The sequence below is a fragment of the Primulina huaijiensis genome, chromosome 18 (genome assembly GCF_012295235.1).
Source record: "Primulina huaijiensis isolate GDHJ02 chromosome 18, ASM1229523v2, whole genome shotgun sequence".
In the NCBI taxonomy this organism is placed as follows: domain Eukaryota; kingdom Viridiplantae; phylum Streptophyta; class Magnoliopsida; order Lamiales; family Gesneriaceae; genus Primulina; species Primulina huaijiensis.
The window spans coordinates 5,169,301-5,196,660 of NC_133323.1; the positions used below are offsets into that span (position 1 = coordinate 5,169,301).

The 27,360-nt window shown below is 34.1% G+C and overlaps 6 protein-coding genes across 10 annotated transcripts; 5 read left to right on the top strand and 1 right to left on the bottom strand.

Annotated features, from left to right (window-relative positions):
- The first annotated feature begins 12 nt into the window (after positions 1-12).
- Positions 13-5,738, top strand: LOC140964750 (putative DUF21 domain-containing protein At3g13070, chloroplastic). The gene is made up of 14 exons (XM_073424675.1): positions 13-726; positions 1,437-1,534; positions 1,621-1,714; positions 2,232-2,309; positions 2,442-2,545; positions 2,705-2,786; positions 3,010-3,149; positions 3,220-3,298; positions 3,412-3,475; positions 3,903-3,994; positions 4,126-4,191; positions 4,871-4,987; positions 5,129-5,308; positions 5,421-5,738. Exons 1-14 carry the CDS (start codon positions 130-132, stop codon positions 5,664-5,666), a joined length of 2,037 nt encoding a protein of 678 aa, XP_073280776.1. The 5' UTR covers positions 13-129; the 3' UTR covers positions 5,667-5,738.
- A 3,200-nt stretch (positions 5,739-8,938) lies between these two features.
- On the top strand, positions 8,939-12,795 carry LOC140964530 (zinc finger CCCH domain-containing protein 18-like). Of its 5 annotated transcripts, none has more exons than XM_073424390.1 (8): positions 8,939-9,175; positions 9,909-10,867; positions 10,953-11,120; positions 11,209-11,388; positions 11,540-11,616; positions 11,787-11,948; positions 12,030-12,144; positions 12,279-12,795. In XM_073424390.1, the coding sequence occupies exons 2-8, from the start codon at positions 9,918-9,920 to the stop codon at positions 12,349-12,351; spliced, it is 1,725 nt and encodes a 574-aa protein (XP_073280491.1). In that variant the 5' UTR covers positions 8,939-9,175; positions 9,909-9,917; the 3' UTR covers positions 12,352-12,795. The 5 variants fall into 5 exon arrangements, with proteins under 5 accessions (XP_073280491.1, XP_073280490.1, XP_073280495.1 ...); XM_073424389.1 differs by having other exon boundaries at positions 8,941-9,175; positions 9,912-10,867; XM_073424394.1 differs by having other exon boundaries at positions 8,944-9,175; positions 9,912-10,867; positions 12,054-12,144.
- Positions 12,796-15,056: 2,261 nt separating this feature from the next.
- LOC140965261 (uncharacterized) lies at positions 15,057-15,761 on the top strand. The gene is made up of 2 exons (XM_073425407.1): positions 15,057-15,283; positions 15,386-15,761. Exons 1-2 carry the CDS (start codon positions 15,130-15,132, stop codon positions 15,532-15,534), a joined length of 303 nt encoding a protein of 100 aa, XP_073281508.1. The 5' UTR covers positions 15,057-15,129; the 3' UTR covers positions 15,535-15,761.
- Positions 15,762-17,163: 1,402 nt separating this feature from the next.
- LOC140965260 (uncharacterized) lies at positions 17,164-19,271 on the top strand. The gene is made up of 4 exons (XM_073425406.1): positions 17,164-17,508; positions 17,605-17,654; positions 17,740-17,821; positions 18,776-19,271. Exons 1-4 carry the CDS (start codon positions 17,298-17,300, stop codon positions 18,820-18,822), a joined length of 390 nt encoding a protein of 129 aa, XP_073281507.1. The 5' UTR covers positions 17,164-17,297; the 3' UTR covers positions 18,823-19,271.
- A 1,742-nt stretch (positions 19,272-21,013) lies between these two features.
- On the top strand, positions 21,014-23,338 carry LOC140964552 (small ribosomal subunit protein eS8). Its single transcript, XM_073424413.1, has 5 exons — positions 21,014-21,160; positions 21,265-21,337; positions 22,108-22,435; positions 22,588-22,760; positions 23,088-23,338. Exons 1-5 carry the CDS (start codon positions 21,157-21,159, stop codon positions 23,167-23,169), a joined length of 660 nt encoding a protein of 219 aa, XP_073280514.1. The 5' UTR covers positions 21,014-21,156; the 3' UTR covers positions 23,170-23,338.
- A 112-nt stretch (positions 23,339-23,450) lies between these two features.
- On the bottom strand, positions 23,451-27,288 carry LOC140964551 (putative MO25-like protein At5g47540). The gene is made up of 11 exons (XM_073424412.1): positions 26,757-27,288; positions 26,133-26,294; positions 25,867-25,985; positions 25,264-25,338; positions 25,082-25,175; positions 24,582-24,641; positions 24,358-24,426; positions 24,164-24,262; positions 23,998-24,042; positions 23,798-23,900; positions 23,451-23,722 (listed from the first exon to the last, which is right to left on the bottom strand). Exons 1-11 carry the CDS (start codon positions 27,000-27,002, stop codon positions 23,613-23,615), a joined length of 1,182 nt encoding a protein of 393 aa, XP_073280513.1. The 5' UTR covers positions 27,003-27,288; the 3' UTR covers positions 23,451-23,612.
- Between the last annotated feature and the right edge of the window lie 72 nt (positions 27,289-27,360).

Consider the following 27,360-nt stretch of genomic DNA (forward strand, 5'->3'; position numbering starts at 1 on the left):
ATATATAAAGAGGAGCTCAACAGTAGCTGCTCTCCGGCACGATGATGGCCTTCTCGTCTGCTACAATTCACCTCTTCAAACCTCGTATAAAACCCTAGATGTGCTTAATTATTCTTCATTGTGTGTTCGATGTTTAATTTTTATTGTTCGCGAAGTATTAATTACATGGAGGCAGCTTCAATATCCGCGGCCATGCCGGGAAACGTGCTCGTGAATCGGGCCGCATACATTAACATTTCGAATTCATCATTTCTCTTCATCAGCGATCCTAGATTAAATATGTCCTCAAGATTCTTGCCCAAAACTGTCGGTTGTGACATCACTTGTACTCGGCCGTACAATTCTTGCTTCCTCCTTTTCGATTCATCTAAAAGATCTCCATTGTATTTACGGGCCGTGGAAACTAGATGTTTTTCTAATGATGGGAGCGATGATGCGGATGTTTCAGCTTTATTTTGGGGGAGAAAAGGATTGGCGGTTGTGGCTGCGGCAATTGGGGTGGTTGTGATACTGGGTTGCCGAAGAGTGGTGGCACTGGAAGGGGTTAGGAGTTCGGGTTATGAGGTCTGGAAGCGGGGTTTGTTGGCGTTGAGGACCTCATGGCCTACGATTTTGCAGGTTTTGACGCTTGTCAAAGAGCATGGTTTGATTCTTGCGACGCTTTTGGGGCTCTCAGCGTTTTTTTCCATGGCTGAGACTTCGATTACGACTCTGTGGCCTTGGAAGGTATTGGAATTGGGATTGCGGATGAGATTATTATTTCCCCATATTTTTCGTCCCAAGGAAATGCCAATGGTTTTGTACTTAAATCTGGATATACTTTTTGCCAAGCCATCTTGATGTTACAGCGATATTCCTTTCAGCTGCTTTGTGCAGGTGTTAATACAATTTTGACTTCACCAGACACGGCTATATTATTGTTTTTGTTGTCAAGTAATAGGAAACCGTTTTGACTGTGACTCGATATCCTGACATGGTTGAAATGAAATTGTATCTCTGCTTTAACAAACTGAATGGGGTCTATTTGTCCATTTTGGAAAAGTTAACTAATTGTTAGGTACATTGATCTCATTCATCAAAGGTGAAGCTGTGTGTCATTTGCTTGTTATCACAGAAACTCAGCTATTGTTTATAGGTAATATTGATTATATTTTTTTTTAGATCTAGATGCAACCGGTAATTACAAATTTCTGTGATTAACTAATGGATGGGCTTAAGGAATAACTAAGGTCACACAGAGTCAGGAAAATATTATATCCTAAGTAATGGAAGTACAATTTGACCACCCTTTTTTCCAGTGAAGAACGTATTTCAGTTACTCTGACCTATTTTTAGGTAGTTTCCGTATATTTGGTGTTATTGTCATCCACTACTTTCATCAGGGTGAAGCAAGAAAGCTAAAATATAGTTAATCTAAAAGGTTTTTAATATGTCAGGTGCGGGAATTGGCTGAAAAAGAGTCTGATAATGGCGTCTTTAAAATGCTGCGGAATGATATTACTCGGTTCCTGACGACTATCCTTATTGGCACCACGTATTGCTTTTGTTATGTTTACTTGACTATGGTTTATTTTTTTGAATCTAAACCATCTTTTAATAGTAAGTATTTAATTTACTCAGAGTTGTAAATATTGGTGCTACGGCATTAGTCACTGAAGCTGCGACAACAATATTTGGTGAAGCTGGTGTTACTGCTGCTACTGGAGTTATGACAGTATGTCTAGACTTGAGCAATTATTTCTTATCTTCTAGACTGAGATTAAGTAATTTGCTTTCATCCATTAAAAGCAAGACAAATCTCTAGAGGGCCATTCTACAATTCTGTAATGATGCTTGGTTTTTGCCATCTTTGTGCAACTAGGCTACAAAAGGATGCTTGATTTTTACAACTTTTAATGAAGAATGTGTGCATTGTGCCATTTTTTCATCCCCTTTTTTTTGGGAATGATCAAACAATGCCCCTACTTGTCAACATCATATTGGTTTCCTTCTTAAAGTACGAAATCAAATTAACCTTTTGTCATGATCATTTGCGTGGACTGTTGGTCATATTTTACCTTAAAAATGTAAAAATTCCCCTGTAGCTATGTTTTAAGAAGTTCCACCTCTGTTGGCTTCTTTTTGCGATGATGTCGTGCCATAAAATAAAACTTGATCTCACCTTGACATGTGATGAGTGTTCAGTTTTCCCTTTACAAGCTTGCTATGCCTGAAATTGTCAATAACCTCAGGTTGCAGTTTTGCTCCTCACTGAGATTACACCGAAAAGTATAGCTGTTCACAATGCCACTGAGGTTGCTAGGTTTGTGGTAAGTAATCTTCTGGCACTTAGCTTGAGAATTAAGTCTATTTTATTGAGGAATGTAAAATAAAGGTATTTATGGTACCGTGTATGTATGCAAGAGACACTTATAATGATGTGCGCTTTCTGATGCCATTAGGTCAGGCCAGTCGCATGGCTTTCTTTAGTCCTATATCCTGTAGGAAGAATCGCTACATTTTTGTCAATGGGGATGTTGAAACTGCTAGGTTTGAAAGGGAGAAGGTGTGGTTTTCTTGTCTTGTCCAATGTTTTCTGTTTTATATAATATGATATTTGTAATGTGTGGACTTGATGATTATGGTCTCTTAACTCTGATGCCGCACATTCTACATGATTTTTATTTTTTGCGCTAATGCTTTACCTGTTTCTTTGATGTATTAGTGAGCCTTATGTAACTGAAGAGGAACTGAAATTGATGTTACGAGGAGCAGAATTGAGTGGGGCAATCGAGGAGGAAGAACAGGTGATTAAATGGGTTTTGCAAAATTGTCCATTAACTAATACTGTTAACACATCAAGATACAGCACTTTGTTAACCATGTTATACAAAATAGAAATTTGTTCTCTTTATACTTGATGGTTCTTTTTATGAGCTGATGAAACTGTATATTGTATCTTTGGAGTTTATATAATGTATCATCTTCACAATGCTGTATGTAAGAGTTTATTGGAATGATCTTTGACAGGATATGATTGAAAATGTTTTAGAAATAAAAGATACACATGTTCGAGTGGTGATGACGCCTCTTGTCAATGTCATTGCTATTGATGCTAGTTCAACATTGGTTGATTTCCACAATTCATGGATTGATCATCAGTATTCCAGGTATCGCTTGCCTTTTTTACTCGTTTTTCATGCTAAGATCCACCTAATAAGCATGTGCACTTGCTTTCAGGGTTCCTGTCTTTGAGGAGCGCATTGACAACATTGTTGGTATTGCATATGCGATGGATCTTCTGGATTATGTGCAGAAGGTTAATTCATTTCTAATGCACATTTATTTTTTCAGAATGTGTTTCTTTCATATTTTCTCGCCGGCCACTTAATTATCAGAGCATGGAGAATGATATTCTATTTGGTTTTGAAGGGGGAACTTCTGGAAAGTTCAGTTGTGGGAGACATGGCACATAAACCAGCATACTTTGTTCCTGGTAAACTCCAATCTTTTTAATCATGATATTAACATTTGAGTGGGAATTCTAGATTCCATATTTAAAAAGATTTCAAGATTCCATATATTTTGGAAAACTATAAGGATTCAAGTTCAACAAATAACAGCAGTGTATAGCATTGCATGACTTCACTGTGTTGCCTTTTTAATCTATAAGACAATCATATCCCGATGTTGATGATATAACCAAAGTGATATTAACATCGAGTTTCCCTTAACCAGTTATTTCTTAAGACACTTCTATGCTTTTGAAGCTCCAACCGCTACCCAAGTGTTAGTTTTTCAAATTACAATACTGCTCAATCAAGAGTGTTGCACTATACCTTGATTTTTCTTGATCTATTGTTTTATAGCTTTGATTTACTTAAGCGGCTCGAGTGATCTACAAAATTCATGCAATATTGCAGATTCAATGTCTGTGTGGAATCTTCTAAGAGAGTTCCGCATCAGGAAGGTGCACATGGCTGTAGTTCTAAATGAATATGGAGGAACTGTTGGAGTAAGCTATTCTTCAGCTTTGTATACATTTTTTGAAGTATTATCATCTACAACTGTAGATCAATTTTTCCAGAAAAAAACTAAGATTTATTCTTGTTTATTTGATTTATCATTTCTTTTTTGCTGCAATAGATAGTGACCCTTGAAGACGTTGTCGAAGAAATTGTTGGTGAAATTTTTGATGAAAATGATTCAAAAGTAAGGGCATTTTGTAATTTTGGGCATTACTATATGTCTATATCACTCATGTGCTTGTCTGATCGCATTCATAAATTTGCACCATCTTTGGCAGCTTTATTTTCTGTCTGGAAATGTAGTGATTGAGCTGACCAATATGTATAATAGTTGTACTGTATTGGATGGCTGGTGAAAGTGGCATCTACCATCAAATGCTTTTCAACTCAAAACACCTTGATTTCTTACTTTTGTATTATTGCATCATAATCATGGGAGAAACCTTCTGGATGACCTCGGTATTAAATTCTTAACCCCCAGCTGGTGGTGAAGGATAATCTTCTGCAATATTCATTATTCTCGAACTTTAAATGCTTTCGGAGCCAAGTATCGATACAAATCACTCAAGGTCATTATCAATGTACATTCCGAAGAGTAGTATCATACTATTTTACTTAATCTTACTTTGTAAATCAGAAAGTCTCTACACATTGTCACTAAGTTTTACTTTTCCCTCTAGGCATTACATACTGGTACGAGTTTGAATCATCTCGGTGGTAGCTAAAGATCTAGTATCCAATTATGAGAGAGCCTGTGGTTTAAATTGCTAAGCTAAAAGGATAAGTTTTGAGTTGGTTATTTTGAAAGAGCATTGAAACATGTCCTAATACTGAATAGCGTTGCTCTTTATTACTTATTGCAGGAGGAAATACGGAAAAAAACTGGTTACGTCGTCATGCGTGCTGAGGGTGTTTATGATGTGGATGCTAATACAACCACTGACCAACTTTCTGAAGACCTTAACATTAAAATGCCGGAGGTCTTGCTATCCACTTTTGGCTTTGCATGAGTTGACTTACATCATTTGGTTCTTTAAATTGGAAGTTATTGAGATTTGTGCAGAAATATTGAAAATCTTCTGTTCAAGGAACTCTAATGTGTTTAAGTTTTGCTTATCCAGGGTCACCAGTACGAAACAGTGTCAGGCTTCGTGTGTGAAGCTTTCGGATACATCCCAAGGACAGGTGAGACAATACAAGTGATACTTGAAAGAGCAAACCAAGAAGAACAAGGAGACTATAGTGTAACAGAATCCGACCGACAAGATGAAAACAAGAAGAGTCAACTCTTCAAGCTTGAGGTATTGTCTTGTCTATATCTTCTTCATAACATCTTAGAAATCAAAGATGGAGCTTAAATACTATAAGCATCTTAAATTCTCTGAGATGAAAATGGCCTTATAACTGGTTCAGATACTAGCTGGGAATGCTAGAAAGGTTAGTTCTGTTCGATTTGAACTAATAACCCATGATGAATCATCATTAGAGACAAAAGGGTTCCCGCATTTGGTTCCCAAGATTACAAAAGCAAAAGAGAGCACTGACGAAGAAACAGATCAGACGGAAACTGATGGTGTCCAGTTTCAGGTAACAGGTGATAACTTTGTTTCGCCTGGTAAATACGTAGTTAATGTAAAAGAAGACAATTTTGGCGAGTAAATATTATTAGTTGTATTGAATCACCCATTCTTTTAAACCTTCACGAATGAAATAAAAATGGAGGAAAGTTTTCATTGTAAAACTGCGATGCCCATTAGACAGTAGTTGGAGGTAGTTGAGAATTTGACATTCAATGGTAAATACACACCATTCAACTATATAGTCAACGATCTGTTGAAATATTCTTCTCGAATTCGATATGGGATGTGATCCTTACACCCTCTCTTGTTAGAATTATATTATGCATAGACTTTTGATCTACGTCGTATGTTTAGGAACATCCTGATTTGTTTAGGACCAGTTGACCTATAAGCATTTCATAAAGAATTTCGGTGAAAGTAGAACTAGCTGACATAAACTTTTTCATATAATTTTGTATCTCACACATATTTTAAGCAATTGAAAAATGAGGGGGGACACCATTTGAAGTGTTTCTGTATAGATATATACATCAAGTTAGAAAAAGATTTCAGCTAAGATTGGTTGTTGTTACTGGAATCTCCAGTCCAGTGTTTGGCATTTTGTTAATAGTGCTGCCGTGCTGGTTATGCGGAAAAATATAAGATCTTAATATTGGGAGGCGACAAAGCGAGTAGGATTGAGGTGGTGTTTTTGTTGGATGTAGCGGAAGAAGAAGCAGGTTGCTATCTGTCCGGTCATCCTCCCAATCCCACCACCCAATCAATTTAATCCTTTTTGGATAAGATTTTGCCCCCAACACAAAGACACCCTCCATGTGATTCCCATTTAAAACTGAAGAAAAATAAATAAATTGAATAATGTAATTTACTGCACAAGGTTATTTTGAGAATCAAGAATCATCTCTTTTAAATATTTTCAAGTTATATTAACAGCACAAAAACTCTTTGTAAGATTATCTGACATATCAATTTTGTGAGACGAATATTTCATTCGACTCATGAAAAAGAATGATTTTATTAATTTTTATTTTTAGTATGGATTGGATAAATCTACTATGAAATCCTATCAGCGTCTCCCCCTACTATGTTAACAAATATATAAAGTGAAAATGCTGATCGGAAGAATAAGTAAAAGTCAACTTTTTTTCTATAATAGTTTATAGCTATAATACCATATGAATGGATAATGAATGAGGTGTAGAAAATGAAATTATATTTTTCATTAAATTCACCTTTGCTTATTCATTGCGTAAAATATTATATTATAGTTTATAAAGTTTTCTCTTATCATCAGCAAGTTGATCGGATACTAGAGCTAATTTAATTTTTTATTCGATTATATACATTAGATTAAATTATATGATTAAGAATATAGATTTTACATTAACACATGAATAAAAAGTCATGTTGTAATATCCACTTAAAAAATATCGATTATTTAAAATTGTAATTAAATATTTTTATATTATTATTACAGGATTATTAAGTTATTATTCTACATTTATATTCCTACATGCTTAAAAGAAAGTACACTAGAAATAGTAAATTCAGGGACAAATAAGGTTAGGAACTCAATCTTTACTATTAAGGATGATAATTTCATCATGATGAGTATCCGATATTCGATTCGAATGAAGGGATATGTAGTGGTTTTTTTTACCCGATTAAATAAACAGATAATCGGATATGAGGATGGAGGTGAGTCTTAAAGAATCATACTAATACCAGACTCGAATATCCTATTATGTTTTTGTTGAATGATATTAATTGGATAAAACGAAGAAAATTATTAATATGAATATGTTATTTTTGTTGGATAATAATGTTATGATAAATTGTATATAATATTTTGTTATTTTTTTAATATAATATTCAATTTACTAGTTTTTATATTTTTTCTTATTGTTTTTAATAATTTAGTAAATATCCATAACTTATTCGAAATAATTCAAATTTAAGAAAAAACAATTATATGTATTAATATAATATTCGAATAAATTATGAATATCAATCCTCCGATGAATATGTGGATGTAGATGAAATTGAATATCCGATGAGAATTAAGATGAATATAATAAATGAAGATTGAAACAAGAGGATTGAAATCCTACTCGAACTAAACTCATTGTCTTGTCCTTATCATGCACATGAATTAATTTAATATTAAAATATTGAAACTATTTTAATGTTATTTTTTTTTTATATATATATATATATATACATTTTTGAATTTAATTGGGACGATGAGGTACACAACCAAGTCGTACGTAAAATAGTCAAAGACTGATATTCCGTAACCGCAAAAAGCGAAGCCCAAAGAATAGCAGAGTTTTTTACTGCGACAGAACTGCGATATCCGTTCACGCCCATTTTACCATTTTACCCCGGCGTTGTAAATTTATTTCCCTCCTGAAGTTAAAAAGAAAACTGATTATTAAACTTTGAAAAATAGGAGGAAACTGCTTTTCCCCTTCCTTCTCGCCCTTTGAAACGGCCCTCCAATCACCCATTTTCCCATCATGCCCTCCTCTCTTATTCTTTTATACATAATATTTCATTAATTCACTGATTATTATAATCCGTGAAGTTTTAAATATATAAATCGTGTTCGATGATTTACCGTTCAATTAATATCATGTTCTCAACTTTGGGAAATGAATTTGAATTCGAGACCGAATTATAATAAACTCATATCCAAAATCAAATTTACAAATTTTACAGATGTTTATGTATAGATTTTTTTCGCTAGAAATGAAGGAAATTTCCCGACAAGAGGAATGTATTTCACCTAATTAAGGTGGGTACATTTTAATTAACAATGAATCTAATCATAGTCTTTGCTGTAATATGATTATGTCTTTTTTTAGAAGAAAAATATTGTCAAATGACATTATCAATACAAATGTATTGGCCCCCTGTAAAAAGATAAAATATCCAATCATAGTCATCAATGTTTCTTTCTTTCATTTTCTTTTTTTTTTTATTGAAATGAAATAAATACTAAAATTTTATTTATTAAATTAAAATAAATGAAAAGCACTTCAATACTCTGGAAAATTTTGAGTAATTTATAGGCAACCTAATTGATGCTGGTGGGAATTTATTTATCTCAGAAGGGCGATCTTGGAACTGAGTGTTGAAGCTGTCATTATTCCTCAATTATTAATGAACCACTCATTAGCTGGAAATTGAAAATATTTTTCCTTTTTCACTTGGAACGAATAAAAACGACAACTTTGGTCATTTTTTTTGTTAAATGTAATGTAAAAGGATATTAAAGTAATAATAATAATAATAATAATAATAATAATAATAAATAATAATAAATAAATAGATAAATGTTGAAAGGAGGAGTTGAGGGAACTACTACAGTGTTCCCTTTAAAAACATCCAAATTTTGTCATTTTGCTTTGTGAGATTAATATTGTGTCTCTTTCTTTATGCGGTGAAGTTTCTGCATATGGAGTTGGAGAGAGTGAACAAAAAAGAAATGGTTGGAGTGAGAGAGAACGAAGATTTTCTTGAAATGGGGATGGTGATGGAAGCATCTTTTCTTGTTTTGTGACCTATTTTTCACGTTTCCAAGTGGTGGGTTGGATTTTCTTGGTTCCAGTATTCTTGTATTTATCCATAGCGTTGTGGTTGACCCTGTTTCACTCATGGGCTGTGTCGAAAAGTGTGTTTTTTGTGTGTAAAGATTGTTTTTTTTTTTTTGGGTGGATTTGCATGTCAACTTCTAAATTCTCTGTGTGTTATTTATTTATGTTGTAAGCTTTGGTTTTCTTGGATTTTTTTTCTTTCCTGAAGGGTTTCTTTGTGATTTGGGATCTTGGATTTTGATTTGCGAGTAGTGAGTATTAACACGGTAATAATCTGTGGGTTTTTTCTTTTTTTGAGTTTCTGTCTGCGAAGACGAGATTTAGTTGTGTAAATTATGTTTTTTATTTAGTCTAATTCTAGTATTCTAACGTAATACTTGGAGATTTAATTTAATGCTTTCCTCTTCGGGAATCCTGTTTTGGATTACTTTTTGAGTGCATGTGATTTGTGGTTGAAGATCTGATTTACAGTTATTTACTGGTTTTGGATTAATGACTTCTTGGTTCTTTTCTCCTTTTATGGTTAAATAGAATTTCAAATCTCATGAAAAACATGACATCATATGACTAAAGTAAATACAGAAGAAAGTTAAGGGAAAAACCCAATCTTTGATGTGTGCATACGTTATTTTTTGTTAGAAAAACACTGCTTGTTCTCAATTTACTTGTTCGAAAAGAGTTTATTTTTTTACTTATTTTTTTCTTTCTTGGTGTGCGATAAGTAGATACTCATGGATTCATCTGAAGCTGCAAAGGTTGTCCACGACAGAATCTTGAAGTTGGAACCAGAGCATGTTGCTAGGAAAATCATTGGATTTGTGTACTTGCAAGACCTCCCTGATCAAGAAATGATTCGGTTAGCTTTAGGACCAGATAACTTAATCCACAACTTAATAAATACGGCGAAAAATGCACTTCTTTTAGCCTCAACACCATTAATTTCACCCCCAATTTCTCCAACTATGAATCCAAACACTTTAACATATTCTCCCATTCAATTTAGTGCTTTTTCGCCTTCTACACCACACCCATTTTCGGCTCCATTTCGAAGGTGTTGGGATCCTCGGTTAGCTTCTGAGCAACAGCCAATTCACAGTATGGTGATGAAAGTTGCTCCATACCCTGATTCCGTACCTGACGAATATGGTTTACAAAATCAATTTTTAAGTTTGGAGGAAGCCTCGGAAACTGTTGTCAAGGCAAGAACACAGATGTCGGGGTTTTTGCATGATTACTATTGTCCTGAAGGTGCATTTAGCAATCTGAGTATTAGGGGTAGTAGAAATCCTCATAGCCTTGTGGACTATCAGGTTAAGGCTTGTCATTATTTCAACAAAGGATTTTGCAAACATGGCAGTAGTTGTAGGTATTTCCATGATGAATCTTACCCCGAGACATATCCCCATATGTTTGGCCCGAGTCCTTATGAAGTTCCTGGTGATGATCAAGTTTTCATACCTGGATCGCTAGAGAAACTTGAATTTGAGATAGTAGAACTTCTGAGATCTTGGAAAGGCAACCCTGTTTCGATAGCTTCCCTGCCAATGATGTACTATGAGCACTATGGAAAAACTCTACAAGCTGAAGGGTATCTTACTGAAAGCCAAAGACACGGTAAAGCTGGTTATAGTCTAACCAAACTTCTTACACGGCTGAAGAATAGTATTCGGGTGATTGATAGGTACACTTTGGTTATCATTTCTGCTAATGATTTGTCATTTGCTGCTTACTATAAACTAATATTTGGTTTCTTTGATTTGTTTTAGGCCTCATGGACAGCATGCCGTGGTTCTTGCAGAAGATGCTTCAAAGTATATGGATTTTAGAAATGAGAGAAATGACCCTGGCCAGATCGTTTCTGGTTCTCGACAGATTTATATGACGTTTCCTGCGGAGAGCACCTTCACCGAGGAAGATGTTTCGAGTTATTTTAGGTAATGCCATCTATATTTCGGCAATTAGATATATATTATTGAACTGCAATATGAAGTATAATCAATATTCAATTGGTTTCGATTTTAGTACCTTTGGTCCTGTTCAAGATGTTAGGATTCCTTGCCAGCAGAAACGGATGTTTGGTTTCGTGACATTTGCGAATGTAGAAACGGTTAAGCTAATATTGTCAAAGGGAAATCCACATTATGTCTGTGGAGCTCGTGTCCTCGTGAAACCGTATCGAGAAAAATCAAAGCTTGTTGAGAGGTATGCATGCTATCTGATTTTTTGATCCTTTATTAAAATGTTGCTTCACACCTATTGGCTACAATGTGATGTCTGATCTTTGAACTTTGCCAACAGTTTTACTCATTTTCGTGTATCTTCTCATTATAACTCGCTTTAATCATCATTGCAGGAAGTACATAGACAAATTTGAGCCTCTGTTCCATCACCACTCATACCCTAAAGATTATGACCCTGAGTTTGAAGCGAGTAAGATATTTGCGATAATCTTGAGATAAACCTTTTATTGATGGATAAAACCAATTTATTTTTCGAATAAGCATTCCCTTGATGATAAGTGTGCACTACTGTATCATAATTCAAGCGCTTTTCATATAGGCGCGGTATTTTACCATGCTCATATGAATTTTTGTTGACAGGATGGGAATCTTCAAGGTTATTTAGGAAGCAGCTAATGGAAGAACGCGAACATGCCCTTGAACTCGAGACAATGCGACTCTCACAACTTCAGTTTTCTCACAAGCCTGAGGTCAACCAATCTCACTTGTGTTATTCCACAAACAAGCCAAAAGTCCTCGAAGGTTTGTTAACCTCGTACATAATTTGAATCTTAACTTGATACTTAATTAATGTTACTGCAAAACATACTCGTTTCACATTAGAATTTCCTTATCAAACTTTTGCAGATCAGCACCCCAAGTTTAACTCCATAGAATGCTACAATTATCTGCTTGATGTTCTGAACAGTACTGGCTCAACTAGCGACGATAATCTCAGGTATCCTGTCAATATTATTTGCAGTGATCATGATAGGTTGGCGAAATCCGTCCTCTCATTTATCATTTCACCTTTCTTATTCATACGACTACATTATATATTTAATTCCCGTATTATGTTTTTCATTCATGCAGCGCCCAAGGACTGAATCTCCCGGATAGCCCCTTTGAATCAGCAGTCGCTAACAGTATTTCGGCGGTCATATAGGTTGCTAACTCGACGCTATAGAGGTGCTCATTAGAGAAATCCACATCTTAGTTTGACAGAACAAAGTTTTCTTTCAACTTGGCTGACTAATTAAAGTTAAGCTGCAAATATATACCAGTAGAGAAGGAACGACAGAGAGATTCCCTCTTCAATACTTGGATTGGAAGGTGGAAATAATATTGGATAATACAAATAAGTACTTGCATGCAAGAAAAGTTCACGGTTTCTTAGGTTTTTATTTTTGAAATTTTTAGTCGACGCAAAAAAAATATGCGTTCAGGACTTCGATGATTCATCATCAAACGAAGTACTCGATATATCGTACATATTTGAATAACTTGTGTGTGTATGTGTATATATATAATCTTATTACCGAGACCTCTTCTTCTCAGTGGTATTTTCATGTGTATAATCTTTCTGCAATACCCATATCTTATTTATTTGTCTTGGGTGGTTTTTTCTTATTGATTTTGGTTATCCAATACATATATGATCACGTGTAAATTTCAAATATTAATTCGGATCACATATTTTCTTAAATATATGAAGTTTGATATCGAAGCTTTTGAAACATGTGTATGTACGAGGGAGTTTTTTTAGCATGTCATACATACATATAAATAACGAACACGGTTGATGGACGATATAATAACGGTTGATGGAATGCAAAATTATATATATATGTTTATCAATGAGGTGACGTTCACTTGTTAGATCAGATAAATCATCCGACATCCATTCTCGCTTATGTGAGTTTGTCTACTTTCTTAGTAGTTTGTCGGGTTCGAGGTCCACTTTTGTTAGTTATTTTCTATCATCTTGATATTTTGTTGTAATTAGTTATTTGATGGTTTTATTGAGTTGTTTGTGATTGATTGTATACTCAGGGTATGTTTGGTAGCCATGATAAGGGAATGCTTATTTAATAATCATTTTTTATCTTGCGTTTGGTTCGTTTTTTATTAATCTACAGGCCCTTGATTATAATTAAAAACCCACACTATTTATGTTAATTGTGTGATTAAATATCACTCCTCAAATGGTGTGATAATTAATAATTTTTGAATAGTGATCATGATAAGATTGTATATTGACCATAATATCCTTGAATTGTTTTCTTCAATATAATATGAAAATTAAAATTAGTGAAAATTTAATAATTAATATAATATTTAAATTTTTATTATATTTTTTATAAATTAATTTCATATATTTTTATTATTTTCAATCATTTTAAAGAAAATAAATTGTAATCCAAATCTATCTTAAATTAAATTTTTATAAATTTGTAATCTTGTTAATTAATTTTTTATGAAAATAAATATTTATTAAATTCTAATTTATTTTTTAATGATTTAAATTAATTTTAATAAATGTAAATTATAATTATAAATATTTAATTATCTATCAAATTATTTTAAGAATATTTATAGTTATTTTAAAAAAATAATAATATTGTAATTATTAATAAACTTTATTTAACATTAACATTCAAAATATTATTGCTATTTTAATTATTAAAGTAAATGCATATTCACAAATTTATTTCTAATAAATATATTTAAATTAATTTTAATAAATGTAAATTATAATTATAAATATTTAATTATCTATCCAATTATTTTAAGAATATATATTTAATTAACACTTGGGGCATTTTGGTCATTACAATAAAATTTACAAAATCAATCCATCATTTTAAAATCATACCAAACACCATGTTATTTATCCCACCATACTATTAATCCATACATCTCATTTTTTAATCACTCTAATTACTAATCCTTTAGTTATCCTATCCTTCAAACCAAACGGAGCCTCAGTTGATTGATTGTGTACTGTTGAACAACGAAAGAATTTTAAAAATACATTTTTTAGAATTCTTATGGAAAATCTAGTAAGAGATGTTTGGTCAATCAAAGAACGTATTCAATGACATTTAAAGACTTACAAGTTTTACCTCATAAATTTCTTAGTAGTATAAAAATGTGTTGGAAAAAATTTAATCTTTTATCTTATATGTTTGTTTTTTTGTAATTTTAGTATTTTATGTCAATCTTAGTATGCTATCTCTGTTTTTTTTTTTTTTTGTAATTTAATCTTTTTTTCTACATAACGCTGACGTGACATAAAATATGGTGTTAACATCAACACTCCTGGAAAAAAAAACTAAAACTGACAAAAAATGGAGGATAAATAACTAAGACAAAAAAATGACAAAAATTGATAATAAAAAAAATACTGAGGATAAATTTTGATAATTGTAATGTTTGATGCTTTTAAATTTGATGATTCCTAATTATAATTATATAACTTAATAAAATCCACCGTACATATATTAAATATATAAATATTAGCTAAAAAGACTCATAAATTTGTAACCCATTAATACGAAAAAGGGGAGGGGGTGTGAAGATTTATATGATTCAACTTGTGTATTCCGATTCAATAATATTTTATCTTTATTAGTCTAAAATTTATTTATATAGTATATATTATATAGATAAGTAATAAAAAAATATTATATTCAAAATATGAAGCCCAAAAACTTTTAATTTCCCGTTGTTGTTCTTGTTTTAATGTGGTTGGCCTACTTTCTAGAATTTAGCCCATTAGGAAGTTGATTTTTTAGGCCCATACCATACCAGGCTTCAAAGGAAGCCCATGAACGTTACTCAATTTTGGCCCAGACCCATTGTCACCTCGTCAAAAATCCACCTGAGGGGTAGAAGACCGAAGCATAGAAACAGTGGCATTGCATTTCAGAAAGAAGGAAGAATGAACACCGATATAACTGCGTCGGTGAAGCCCGAATACCCGGTGATTGATCGGAATCCTCCATTCACTAAGACTGTCGCCAACTTCAATGCCCTCGATTACCTCCGCCTCTCCACCATCACTGGCTTCTCCGTCGTTGTGGGCTACCTCTCCGGTACTTCCCTTTCTATTTCACCGATTAATTAATTGATCGATCTTTGAAGAATGTAGTGTGAATTTCTGAGTTTTCAATATTCTTGTGTTGAACGTGATCTAGGGATTAAACCCGGAATTAAGGGACCATCGATGGTGACGGGAGGTATGATTGGGTTGTTGGGAGGTTTTATGTACGCTTACCAGAACTCTGCCGGCAGGCTCATGGGTTTTTTCCCCAACGACGGTGAGGTCGCCAAGTACAAGAAGTAATCACCCTCGTGGCTTCTCCTTTTTTTTTTATGACTTGCTATCATCATTTCCCTCTTTTTGTTTTGTGGGACTGCTGCTTTGAGACCAAGCTATGTTGGCCTTTCTGATATAATATTTGTTCTGAGTATCTGTAAGAAGCAATGGACCAATTGTATGATGCTCTTAGTCTTAATAACTACTCGTGGTTTCTGATTGCGGATGAATGTTCATATTTTCTTGGGTTGAAATTGTTTGTTTTTAGTCACGGTATTTTGGCCAACGTTTTCGAACACCATTAGCCGCAGTCTGTGGATAGTCTCTTGTTTAACTCCGATAATCGTTTTTCTTTCTGTGATATCTCATGGTGCTATGATCTCCTGATATGTTTGGGTTAGCTGCATCCTTTCACTGTTTCTGTTGTTCGAACTTTGTCTATGCATTTGTTGGTAAAGAAGAGCTTATATATGTTATTTGGACTTGTTTAAGGAAGGAATTCTTGATTGATTTGGATTTTTAGAATGCTACCGGACATTCCACGGGATCTAAAATGATGATAGATTCCATAACTCGCGGAAGGGAATGTAAGTGATAACTAGAAAAGCTCACCAAATGTTTAGAGAGTGGCTCATTAACCACAAAACATAGTTTTCTTAGAATGAACTCTAGTAGGGGTTAGGAATAGAAGGAATACATGGAGAAGAAAGCGTAAAATCAAATGTAGTAGTAGTTCGATGAGCGTGGTCAGGGATACTACTTTGCTGTTACTGGTGATGCTTCAAAGATATTTGTTATTTGTTTCAATTGACACATCGAGTCCATCTACGTCTTCAATTTCCTATGACGCATAATCTAGATCATACGAATGGATTGTTACATGCTCGATCTACCCCAACCCATCGAGCAATATCAGCTTCAGATGTTACACGTCAAGATTTAATGCATCATATTCCAAACCTCGGATTTGCACAATATTCACATTGATATGGAGAATATACATTAATGCCCCGTCTTAGAGATATATACTTTCACAGTTTCACGAATTGTGTTCCTTTCTTTTCAGCAGGTATTGAGATAATACAACGGGGTTTATATTGTTTTGGTCATACAAGGCCTACCCATATGACCAAAACATTGGAAAATTTCATGTTACTTTTAGGGTAATTTAGGTTTTCACATATGAGGTCTACTAAAAAAAATGTTAGACTTTACATGTATCGATAAATGTTTACATTTGTATGCAGTCGGGACAATAATTCATATGAACTCAACCCTTTTCACCTGGCCAAGTCGTGATTGCATTGAGTGGAACAATACAGCTTGATCCAGACGTTGGCATCTGAAATCGAATTTTGAAACGTATGCGACAACATGACTCTTGTGCTATATTATTCGTCCTAGAAATCGATCATAGCGTTTGGCAAGTTTTGATAGCAAAAAAAAAATTTCTGATTTTAATTTAGTTCATCATTTTATTTAAAAATAATTAAATTCCACCCAAATAATAAGAATCATTCTAAATCAACAATATATTGAGCAAGGGTGAGATTGAAAGCAAGTTTTCAAAAATCGAATTTATTTCGAACTAGCAAATTTTAATTGAATATTTTTTCCCTCAAAATGGTTTTTTTTTTTAAGGACAAAAAATATCATTTTTGGAAAATCGATGTTGGATCATTCTCCAATTCGACGTGGACCAATCTCGACTTCGCCAGCTCCAATGGCTGAAAATTGCTACCCGATTTAACTGGAACAACGGCCACAATTTCAGTTGCACTTTTCCGAAAATGAATGCGGCTCCGATCTTCTCATCCCTTCAGTTCATCCCCAACCCATACCATTCCTCAAAAACAAGCTTCATTCCAAAGCCTGCAGCAAACTTCCCAACCAAAAATTCCCCATCAACTTCGAAAATCAGCGCTGTTACCGAGCTTTCAGCGTTTACTTCAGACCCACCTCATCCGGAGCTCACTTGGCAAATTGTGATCGGCTCTTTGGGTAAAGTAAACAAGATTTTACTTCTTTGCTTTCCTTTAACGACGATTCAAATTATACAGAATAACAGAAATATGTTTATATATTTCATATGTGCAGCTGGTGTAACGCCTTTCGTGGTCGCTGGGATTCAGTTCAGCAAGAGGATTGTAAGTAACTCGATCTGGTGATCAAGTGTAAGTAGTAAGCTTCCATATTTGTGTAACTTTAGTGGTTGGAATGTCAAAACGGCAGGTGGCACAGAAGAAGTGTAATGTGTGTAAAGGGTCGGGTCTGGTCTTAAGGGACAAGTACTACTTTCGATGCCCTGGTTGTGGTAGGCATACCAGTTACTCTCTTGTAATCACTGCCATCAGTTTATTTTTGCTTGCATCTCGCTGCTGTTCAGCCATGAATCAAACCCGTTTTCGGGTTTAAAAATATAGGTCTTTATGTGCTATAAAATTTTGTTTTAGAGTCTGGTATGATCGTCTGGAACTCTAAGCAAAAATCGAACATAACATAAGTTGAAAGTTTTGATTCGGAAAAGTCAAGAATATCTCCCAAAGCCCGATTATCAAATTATTTCGGGATACTATAAATTGTTGATTAGAGATCAGACCGGCGGCAATGCCATATGAAAGACAAAGGCTACGTGTGTGTGTGTGTGTGTGCATACATATATTTACACTTTTCTGAAATTTTTTAACTAAACTAAATATATATGCTGGGGAACCCATAAACCACATAATTCATCATACTAAATCATTAAGAATTTGACTGAAAACTTAAACGGAATCATATCTGAAGTCATAATCCTAAATTTTGTAAAACGTTTCTTGATCTTCCAAATCTACGAGCTCTTTCCTTGAGAAAATATTTTAGTTTTCTCTTCTAAACTATTTTTTTAATGGGGAAGAGAATAAGGAACGTGATGCAGCTAGCGTGATCTATGGACCATGACCCATATATAGATAATGTCTATCGTTATCTTCTCATATTTCTGTTTTAGTCCATCATAAAAACAGAAACTACACTTACGTCTCTACACAGTAAATGCTCACAACCTATTAGATATATTAAAGCTCAATAACTCGAAACTTTAATTGATCACTTTATTTTTGGCTTAACTTAACAGATAACTTACAACGCATAATTATTCACGTAAATAAAATTGATCCAACAATATTGGCTCTCGTTATATGTATTTTATGAGAGCTGCACTTTATGTGCATGGAACTAGTGGATTTACTTGCCCGTGTGTTCATTTTCTGTATGCTGATCATGGCAGGTGGATTTTTGCCATGGCAGTCGTGGAGGCGATTCTTTACTGGTTAAAGTTACAGAAGCCAATCATCATGCATGTTTAGATTGTTTTGCTTTTTTCACGTTACTCCAAGATTATACGTACATTGTATAAACTGAGAGGCATACTTTTGAAGGAAAACTGCTGTATCACATGAGACACAAGCTGCAACGATCAAACAAATTCTTTACTCGTACAATTTGGTTAACGACTCGGTAAATTGCAGCATGTTCTTCTTGTGCATACATATTAACGTACAATTTCCTGTCGGAACAACCTTCCATTCTGCATTCTAGTTTGATGTCCGTTGTTCACCGTGACGAAAGGTTATCACTAGACTCCGATATATCCTCTGCTGGTTCATTATTACTCTTAGAATCACCATTGAATCTTTGTTCATTTGCATCGTATTTATGCATGCATGATAGGTGTCGAAATATGTTCTTCATTTGGGGATTTCGAATATATATTCTCAAGATCACATCAAGAACAATCGGCCAAGTTTTCGAGTTTCAGTTTTTATAAATTTGGTATTGAGAATTTCTAAATAATTCTTTTTTTTTTCGAATTTCAATATACTTATGTTGTGTTCTGAGCACGATTTAGTTTAACTCGGAGTCATAGTGAAAATATTGATAAATACGTTAATGAAAACAATAAAATAACAAGGGAATAGACAAATGGTAATGGATGGATATAATAAGGAAATCAAGCAAAAAATAATATTGAAGAACTTGATCTATCTATGGATGATTATGAGAATAAAAAAATAATGTGTGCTTCTATTGTGAATAAATTCAATGAAGAAGATAGTGCAGTGCTAACGTTATTGAAGATGATAAAAAATTGGTTTAAAATATATTAATGAAAAATGATGATATTATTCGAGAGATCAGATTTTTTAAGTTCGATACAGACCTCCAAAATCCCTGTATGATTAGGGGTTTGAACGAATCAAATCGAGTTGATATTAGTAAAAAATTTAAGGTTGAATTTGGCTTGAATTAGGTATATTCGTGTTCGAGCCGATTGAAAACTCGAAATTTTAAATTTTTGGCTTGAGTTCGAATAAAAAAGAAGTTTGAATATAAGTTCGGCTTGAAATCATCGAACTTATTCGCGAGCTTTTCAAACTATTTCTCTCATAATAAGGTTTGAGAATGAAGGTTGAAAGATCGACACTTCCGAAAGATTCGTAATACGTGTATATTTAATATAAAATTATATTATATTAATAAAATAATAAGACTCGCGAGCTATCGAACAAAATAATTTTAACTTGAATTTGGTTCGAAAAACTCGTGAACCAACCCAATTCATTTACAACCCTAATTATGACATTGGTAATAAGAAATATGCGGAACATGTAATTGAAAAGTTACATGATACATGCAAAGAATAAAGGGTAAGAAAGAAAAGTAAAAAAAAATGATAAGGGCTAAAATCGTAATTCAAGTAGAAACCTTACTAAACACTGTTTTTGACTTGTTAGATGAAATAACAAAATATGCATAATAAATCGAAATATGTGCCCCCAAGAGCATAAGCTAGTTGATAAATCGTGAGGTGACGTGGGGAGATATCTTTAGACCATGTATATCGATTATCATGTAGGCATATACTTTACTGAAATATTGTGGGGTTATTGGTTTCTAAGTCGGTGTTTGTGGTCGACGAGTTGATGTTTGTGCTTATCTCTCTCGAATCTATGTCTACTCGTACATATATTTCGATTTACCATCTCAATTGGGTCAAGGAACCATTGACTCATGTAAGAGGATTCCCATCATGAACAAACATTTTTTTTTAAAAAAAATAATAATTTGAAATTCATGAATAAAAAAAATTTCGCCCAAAAAAACACTATTTTATTTTATTTTAAAACTAATTCAATTAACTAGATTTCACATGTTTTATGGAAATAACCGAAATCAATTAGATTTAACCTACTTGAACAAATTATTTTAAAAATAATTTGAAATTCTCAATATCCGAACCAAATTTTCAAATTAATTCGATAAAAAATAATTTGAAATTCCCAATACCCGAACCAAATTTTCAAAATAATTCGATAAATTATTTTGAGAGCTAATTGCATCAATCATTTGTGAATAGTCTAAAATTTTATTTTTTAAAAAAACACACATTTCTCTCATATGTTATAAAAATGCAAGAGAAACATAAATGCCAACGACGTCGTAAAAGAGAAGCACTAAGGGTACATCGGTAATATAACGTGGTTAGGGCTTAGAGTGAGCCTTAATAAAGCCCAAACCACTTCCCTTGCTTCTTCTCTACCTCGCCGTTTTCGTATCTGCGCTCTTCTGGGGGATCTATCGTGAACGCAAAGCCTTCCGTCGGCAATCATGGGTACAAGATCAATTTATTCATCTTTTGTGTCTGTACGATAATCATTGGAATGTATTCCGTGTTTATTTCACGACGAAAGTGAGTGAATTGTTGTTTTTCCGTAGGTATTTCTCGGGATTCTATGCACAAGAGGCGTGCCACTGGAGGAAAGAAGAAGGCTTGGCGAAAGAAGCGAAAGTAATTTTTTTTTATCAATTTTTCCTTTCTAAATCTCCCCTTTTTTTCAAAATTATCTTGTCTATGAAATTATATATATTTGTGCCTAGTTTATGTAATACACTGCGTGCTCGGTTGAATATTGTGTATTCTGTTTTGCCGCATTGGTTTAACCTTGTGTATGAGTACATTTCTATTTCCGTGAAGTTAATTTCTTTGTTTAATTGGTTTAAGTGGGTTGGATCTTGAAGAACAAAAGATTTTATATTTGCGCCCGTTGAGAATTGGTTTCATTTTGATCTGACAGATCTTATTTCGCTCGTGTTTATTGTTGGATAAGCATTCTTAGCTCTTCTCATTCCAATGTTCTGCGTTAATTTCGCTGTGTTAGAATTTGATTTATACTATGTTATTTTCTGGTATGCTGTATCTTTGTGTTATATTATATGATTCACAATCACAATATGCTTTGCTGATTATTATAATATATATATTTCCATTCACAAGTTCAAATGTATCTGTTTTCTGTAGAACTAATGCATTTTTATGAAGGTTCCACTTTTGTTAAATTTTCTCCTTACTTTTTATCCATAAGTTGACTTGTTTACACGTGTTCAATTTTCATGTGAAAGGATTTTTTGTTTGTTTTTGCACCCATTTAGAAGATTGGTGTGGTCTATTCAATCAGATGCTATGCTCTATGTCTGCATTGTTGACATATATATCTTAGGTTCCAATTTTACCTTTTAAACTGCTCTTTATCAGAAGTTGATAGCAACCTATTTTATCAGGTATGAACTCGGAAGACAACCAGCAAACACAAAGATCTCGAGTGACAAGACTGTACGCCGGGTGAGGGTTCGAGGTGGTAATGTGAAGTGGCGTGCCTTAAGGCTGGATACTGGAAACTATTCATGGGGTAGCGAAGCTGTGACAAGAAAGACTCGTATTCTGGATGTTGCTTATAATGCATCAAACAATGAATTGGTCAGGACCAAAACTTTGGTGAAGAGTGCTATTATCCAAGTGGATGCTGCACCATTCAAACAGTGGTATCTCCAGCATTATGGAGTTGATATTGGTAGGAAGAAGAAGACTGCTGCCAAGGCTGAAGCAGAGGTACTATCAAGTCATAATATCCTCTGTCAATTGCAATTGGCTAGGATTTGATTTGTTATCAATAATAAATATTCTGCAGAAAAATATTAATTTACTTCTCAAGATTTAGGAATCAAATTATTGATAAATATTTTTGTTTAATTGGGCTTTAGGAGACTGAGGCAGCTACTACTGAAGAGGGAAAGAAGAGCAATCATGTTAAGAGAAAAATTGAAAAGCGTCAATCTGATCGTAAGATTGACCCACATCTTGAGGAACAATTCGGTGGTGGCCGTTTGTTGGCTGCAATCTCCTCACGTCCTGGCCAGTGTGGGAGAGCAGATGGGTATGTGTTATCTTGCGTGGTTTTATCTTGCACACCTGATTTCACATGTGGAAATGGTTTTAATGAAATTCTGATTGCACCAAGAACTGACATCAGTCTGATTGCTTCTTAACATTACAAGAATTGTTTATGCTTCAATTTTTGGGGAACTAATTGTCACAATAAAGAGTATCTATTACATGTACATGCTATAAATTTATTCATGTGTTGTGGATGTTCATGTCTCCAATTGGACTACTTTGTTTGATTTTTAATCACTAAATGTGGGTGCCGATTGCACAAGTTATTCAATATTCTTTTGGTCTGACTTAATTTTGTCTTCGTCAGATATATTTTGGAGGGTAAGGAATTGGAATTTTACATGAAGAAAATCCAGAGGAAGAAAGGAAAGGGTGCTGGTGGTGCTTAAATTGCGGAGATCTCATTGCAACTTTCCATTCTCGAACTTTTTTTTTTAAAATCTATTTGGTTCTCTTTTGAATGTATTGAACTAAAGTTTACTGCAGTTCTCTAGAGTTGTGTTGAACATTTCAGTTGCCTTACGTATGGCTTCTGAGAATTTTGTTAATTTTCTCTTCGTTTTCTTGTTGCTTCAATCTTTTTGCTGCTATTAGATATTTATGGTACAGTTATTCTTGCCCCGATTTTAATTCGCGTTTCAAAAGCGAAAAAAAATCATACGATGGGTTCATCTTTCTTTACACAAGGCTCCAATCTCAAAATAAGCTTCAGAAACATAAATGCAAAAGAATCTTGCTTAACGTAATATATGCTTCATGGCATGAACAAGTCTGTACCGTATGATACTGGTTAAAAACAGGTGAATTTGAAAATAAATAAGAGTACATCTCATTATACCACTATTGATTTGAACAGTACTCCAGAACAGGTAACAGGAGTTGACTGAAATTCCTCAATTTCTTTCACCACTTGAGCTCTGTCTGCCTCGAACAGTTCATCCTCTGCAAACAAAAATAGAAGGACCTTAGGATTCAACTTCCCATGGTTGTTAAAGTTGTAACAGAGAAATGCACTACCTTTTTCAATGTTGAAGGCATCTAAGAACCGCAAAAGCTTGCTTTTATTTGCGCACAATATATTGATAATGTCAAGAGGTTTGTTTTGGTTGCACACAAACAACTGGAACGTGGAAATGTAAATACATATTAAAAATATATCAAACTAGTTGAGTTTCATTACGTTTTCGACAAATTGTTAGAAGTATAGTAAGACTAACCTTGAACACACGGAATGCATCAAGCTGTATGCTTTTGTGTGATTCCTACAGCAATAAATGCAGACACGTGCATGATGAATATGTTGCCGTGTAAAAATTTTATCTTCTTTGGATTATATGATGCTACAAGTTAGTAATAAGAAAGGAATACAAATCAAGTATTTACCCTTAGTAGATTCATTAGAACTCTCATGTTATCCTTGGAGCTGACATAGCTTATCATCACTCCAGTATTTGAACGATCCAGCAAAATATCTCCCAGAAGCTGAAAATTGATGGGATAAACACAGACAGTATCAGGTCCATGGAAATTGGACATCAACAAGTAAAGTGTCATCAAACAGCACTCTCTCTGTATACCTTGACAGCGTATCGTCTTGTCATGTAATTTGAAGATACCAACAACTTCGAATTGAAATCAGCAAAAAACTAGGGGAAAAGACGTTCATAGAAAGGAAAATATTAGGGTCATATCAAATCCTAATGGTTAAAACTAGATAGTTACACGTGAAGGGCGTTAAATTATGGAACCAAGTTGCCAAAAAAAGAACAATCACGTTTGTGTTACAAGTATCAGATCTTACCCAGACATAATTTGCTGCCAGAAATTCTGCTACTGTAGACTTGTGCCTTGTCATAAGCTCCTGCAAGATGTTACAGAAACTGATAACTTTAGACATATGATACATTCAAGAATGCACGAGAAAGGCCTAATCAGGCGTATTGTTGTAGTATTTTCAACAGGCCATTAAGTCTGGTGCATATTAATAAGCTTCGACGCACGTTAGACGCTGGGTGAAACACTATTGAGGGTATCTTGAACCATATTACCTAAGACAAATGATAGGAAAGAAAGAGCGTTTTGATTCCAACAGAACAAAAGAATTCACATTCTTATTTTGTGCTTTAGATCTACCATTTTAAGAAAAGCCTAACTGACTCGACTTACAGAAACAACAAAAAATACATGTTGGGAACCACACTGACTTAGTTGCACATGTAAATTATGTAGAAAATAGAAAAGAAAGGTGATAAAAGAGAAACACTACTTTTCGAGAGATAGAATAAGAGAATCATAAACAACCTTGAAGGTAGCTGCAACATCCGAAGCAACATCAAAAGTCGGGAGTTGCATGTAATCAAAAAACTTCTTCACATTCTTCGATTTTAACACATATCTGCACGTGAGAAGGGGGAAAGGGAAAGGCGTCTTATTATGCTTGAGAACATGTAAATACATTTCCTAGTATGTAATCTGCTGATTACCTAGCAACAACTTGATGTCGTATGCACTCCCTTAATATTGCTCCAAAATGCAAAGCAATGGCAAAATCCTCATACCTGTAGAAAATACATAGCAGAATTAGTCCACATATATGAATCAACAAAGTTATTCAACTGAAAAAGGTTACAGAAACGTGTTATACATAACACATCTCTTATCCACAACCGAAGATTAACCTCGATCGGCAACAAGGAAACATTTCTGAACAAGATTACACTTCTTGTCATCAGCCCTTTTACTAAACGGATCACGTCTTATTTTCTAATTCTCCTAAGCTGATAAATCATTTACCCATTAAATTTGGTCCATTAGCAAGTCTCATGTGATATATTAAAACAAGAAGCTCCACACAATGCAGACGACGTGTATCATGCATAGTTGTGCTGCCTCTAAAAGAAAACCAAAAATCCTGAGAAAAACCTTCTAAATTTAGCTTCGAACCGATAAAATTATCATGTACAACCATCTCACAATGTGTATCCCTTTGTCTCCATTGTACAGTCAAATTTGTGCAAGTATTAGTATAAAAAATAGACTATATGTGCATATAGATTAGTTAAAAATCGAGATCGAAAATAGCTCACCCAGTTATCAACTGATCAATAAGATCAAGATTGGCTTCCAAGTAATCAGAAGCAATCAATCGTGACTGAACTTGTTGTCTTTGCAAATTTGCAACAATTTGAGCGGCATCTTTGCGAGTCTACAAAGAAAACGACTTGTCAATTATATGTTCAGACAACAAAGTAGTGTACATCCAATCTCTTGCGATATTTTTTAAGGAAAATTAAAAAAGAAGGTATCTTCAGCTGAAAAGAACCGAAATACAATATCAAATCATTGTGCTTGCCTCAAAGTTCAATTTAGGGAGACACGAAATGAGGAGTCGCAGGGTGTCATCACTAAAGAACTCTTGAGTCAATTGTGCACAAGCTTCGGCTACAGGTTCTGAATCTTCGATGCCGTAAAGAATCCCCTTCAGCTCCCTGATAAGTGCATCCAACTGCTCCAACTGAAATTTAAAGGCCGGAATTTATTATGTGATTAAGCTTAAAAATACAAATCCATCATGGTATTATTCCTGAGTGTGCAACAATCAGTAGAACTAAATCCCTTGTATTGCCAGCGACCATTTAAATAAGATAGATCAAGAAACAAGACTGTTCTCAATTCAAATTTCTGTTCAAATTCCAAAGCCAATATATATGTCTGAATCTTTTTCTAAATTTCTGCTACTTCAGTTTCGCCTTTTGTTAGGAGGAAATAATTAAATGGAAAAAGAAAACATAAAAAAGGAATAAAAGTGAACAATAAACATTTTAAATGAACACCATGCAACCATAAAATCAATTAAAGCTCAATACATTAGAATTCCAAACTGAAGAAGAACAATAATAAAAAACGCGACCACATGCATGCGCAAGAACACACATCAATATAATGGATGGACGTGTCTTAGGATCACAAAAAACACCTTTTCATCTCGTCTAGACCTGCCGGCGTCAGCGCCCGAATCGAGGTACAAGAGCAATTCCCTTGTTTGACGTACGACCTCGACGGGAGTCCGAGGTTTCTTGGGTTTAAAGAGGTTTTTCATGGAACCGCTACGTAAAAGCTTGGGAACAAGCTTCTTGAAATTCAAGGACGAAACAGACCTCCTCAAAGGCTGATCATTCTCTTCCTTGTTCACAGCAAAAAAATGAAATTCCGCAGACATCATGTCTCTCTTCAAAAATCAATGATATTTCTCTCTTTTTTTGGTCGGAGTTTCACGTACGTATCAAGATTGAAGCCGACAAATGAATCGGATAAAAGAGGTTCGTGGGTCGGAAGATTTCTTGTATGATGGAGGGAGAGAGGACAGAATCGGGAGATTGAGCGATCCCATGTAAGGATTCTGGTGTGATTGGGGTTATTGAAGAATTTGAGTCCTCGTCGAAATGTGAGAGAGCACAGAAGAAGAAAACCACAAATTCGTAGGATTCGGGGAGAACTATTATCTCCTATATTCTTGGGTCTTATACTATAATATGACGATCGATTGTTTTAATTTGTTGAATTTTGTAACTTTTCAAATT

What these genes read in the sequence shown, in the direction of transcription:
- LOC140965261 (XM_073425407.1), top strand. Translation starts at nt 15,130, where the DNA reads ATGAACACCGATATAACTGCGTCGGTGAAGCCCGAATACCCGGTGATT. An exon ending in CGTTGTGGGCTACCTCTCCG is followed by an intron (nt 15,284 to 15,385) that starts GTACTTCCCTTT and finishes AACGTGATCTAG; the next exon opens with GGATTAAACCCGGAATTAAG.
- LOC140964551 (XM_073424412.1), bottom strand. Translation starts at nt 27,002, where the DNA reads ATGATGTCTGCGGAATTTCATTTTTTTGCTGTGAACAAGGAAGAGAAT. An exon ending in TGGCAGCAAATTATGTCTGG is followed by an intron (nt 24,427 to 24,581) that starts GTAAGATCTGAT and finishes CTTTTCCCCTAG; the next exon opens with TTTTTTGCTGATTTCAATTC. An exon ending in ATGCATTCCGTGTGTTCAAG is followed by an intron (nt 23,901 to 23,997) that starts GTTAGTCTTACT and finishes TCCACGTTCCAG; the next exon opens with TTGTTTGTGTGCAACCAAAA.
- LOC140964552 (XM_073424413.1), top strand. An exon ending in GCTTGGCGAAAGAAGCGAAA is followed by an intron (nt 21,338 to 22,107) that starts GTAATTTTTTTT and finishes CTATTTTATCAG; the next exon opens with GTATGAACTCGGAAGACAAC. An exon ending in CAGTGTGGGAGAGCAGATGG is followed by an intron (nt 22,761 to 23,087) that starts GTATGTGTTATC and finishes TGTCTTCGTCAG; the next exon opens with ATATATTTTGGAGGGTAAGG.
- LOC140965260 (XM_073425406.1), top strand. Translation starts at nt 17,298, where the DNA reads ATGAATGCGGCTCCGATCTTCTCATCCCTTCAGTTCATCCCCAACCCA. An exon ending in TTCAGTTCAGCAAGAGGATT is followed by an intron (nt 17,655 to 17,739) that starts GTAAGTAACTCG and finishes TCAAAACGGCAG; the next exon opens with GTGGCACAGAAGAAGTGTAA. An exon ending in CTTTCGATGCCCTGGTTGTG is followed by an intron (nt 17,822 to 18,775) that starts GTAGGCATACCA and finishes TGATCATGGCAG; the next exon opens with GTGGATTTTTGCCATGGCAG.
- LOC140964530 (XM_073424390.1), top strand. Translation starts at nt 9,918, where the DNA reads ATGGATTCATCTGAAGCTGCAAAGGTTGTCCACGACAGAATCTTGAAG. An exon ending in AAATCAAAGCTTGTTGAGAG is followed by an intron (nt 11,389 to 11,539) that starts GTATGCATGCTA and finishes TCATCATTGCAG; the next exon opens with GAAGTACATAGACAAATTTG. An exon ending in CAAGCCAAAAGTCCTCGAAG is followed by an intron (nt 11,949 to 12,029) that starts GTTTGTTAACCT and finishes GTTTCACATTAG; the next exon opens with AATTTCCTTATCAAACTTTT.
- LOC140964750 (XM_073424675.1), top strand. Translation starts at nt 130, where the DNA reads ATGTTTAATTTTTATTGTTCGCGAAGTATTAATTACATGGAGGCAGCT. An exon ending in CTGAGGTTGCTAGGTTTGTG is followed by an intron (nt 2,310 to 2,441) that starts GTAAGTAATCTT and finishes TGATGCCATTAG; the next exon opens with GTCAGGCCAGTCGCATGGCT. An exon ending in TTAACATTAAAATGCCGGAG is followed by an intron (nt 4,988 to 5,128) that starts GTCTTGCTATCC and finishes TTGCTTATCCAG; the next exon opens with GGTCACCAGTACGAAACAGT.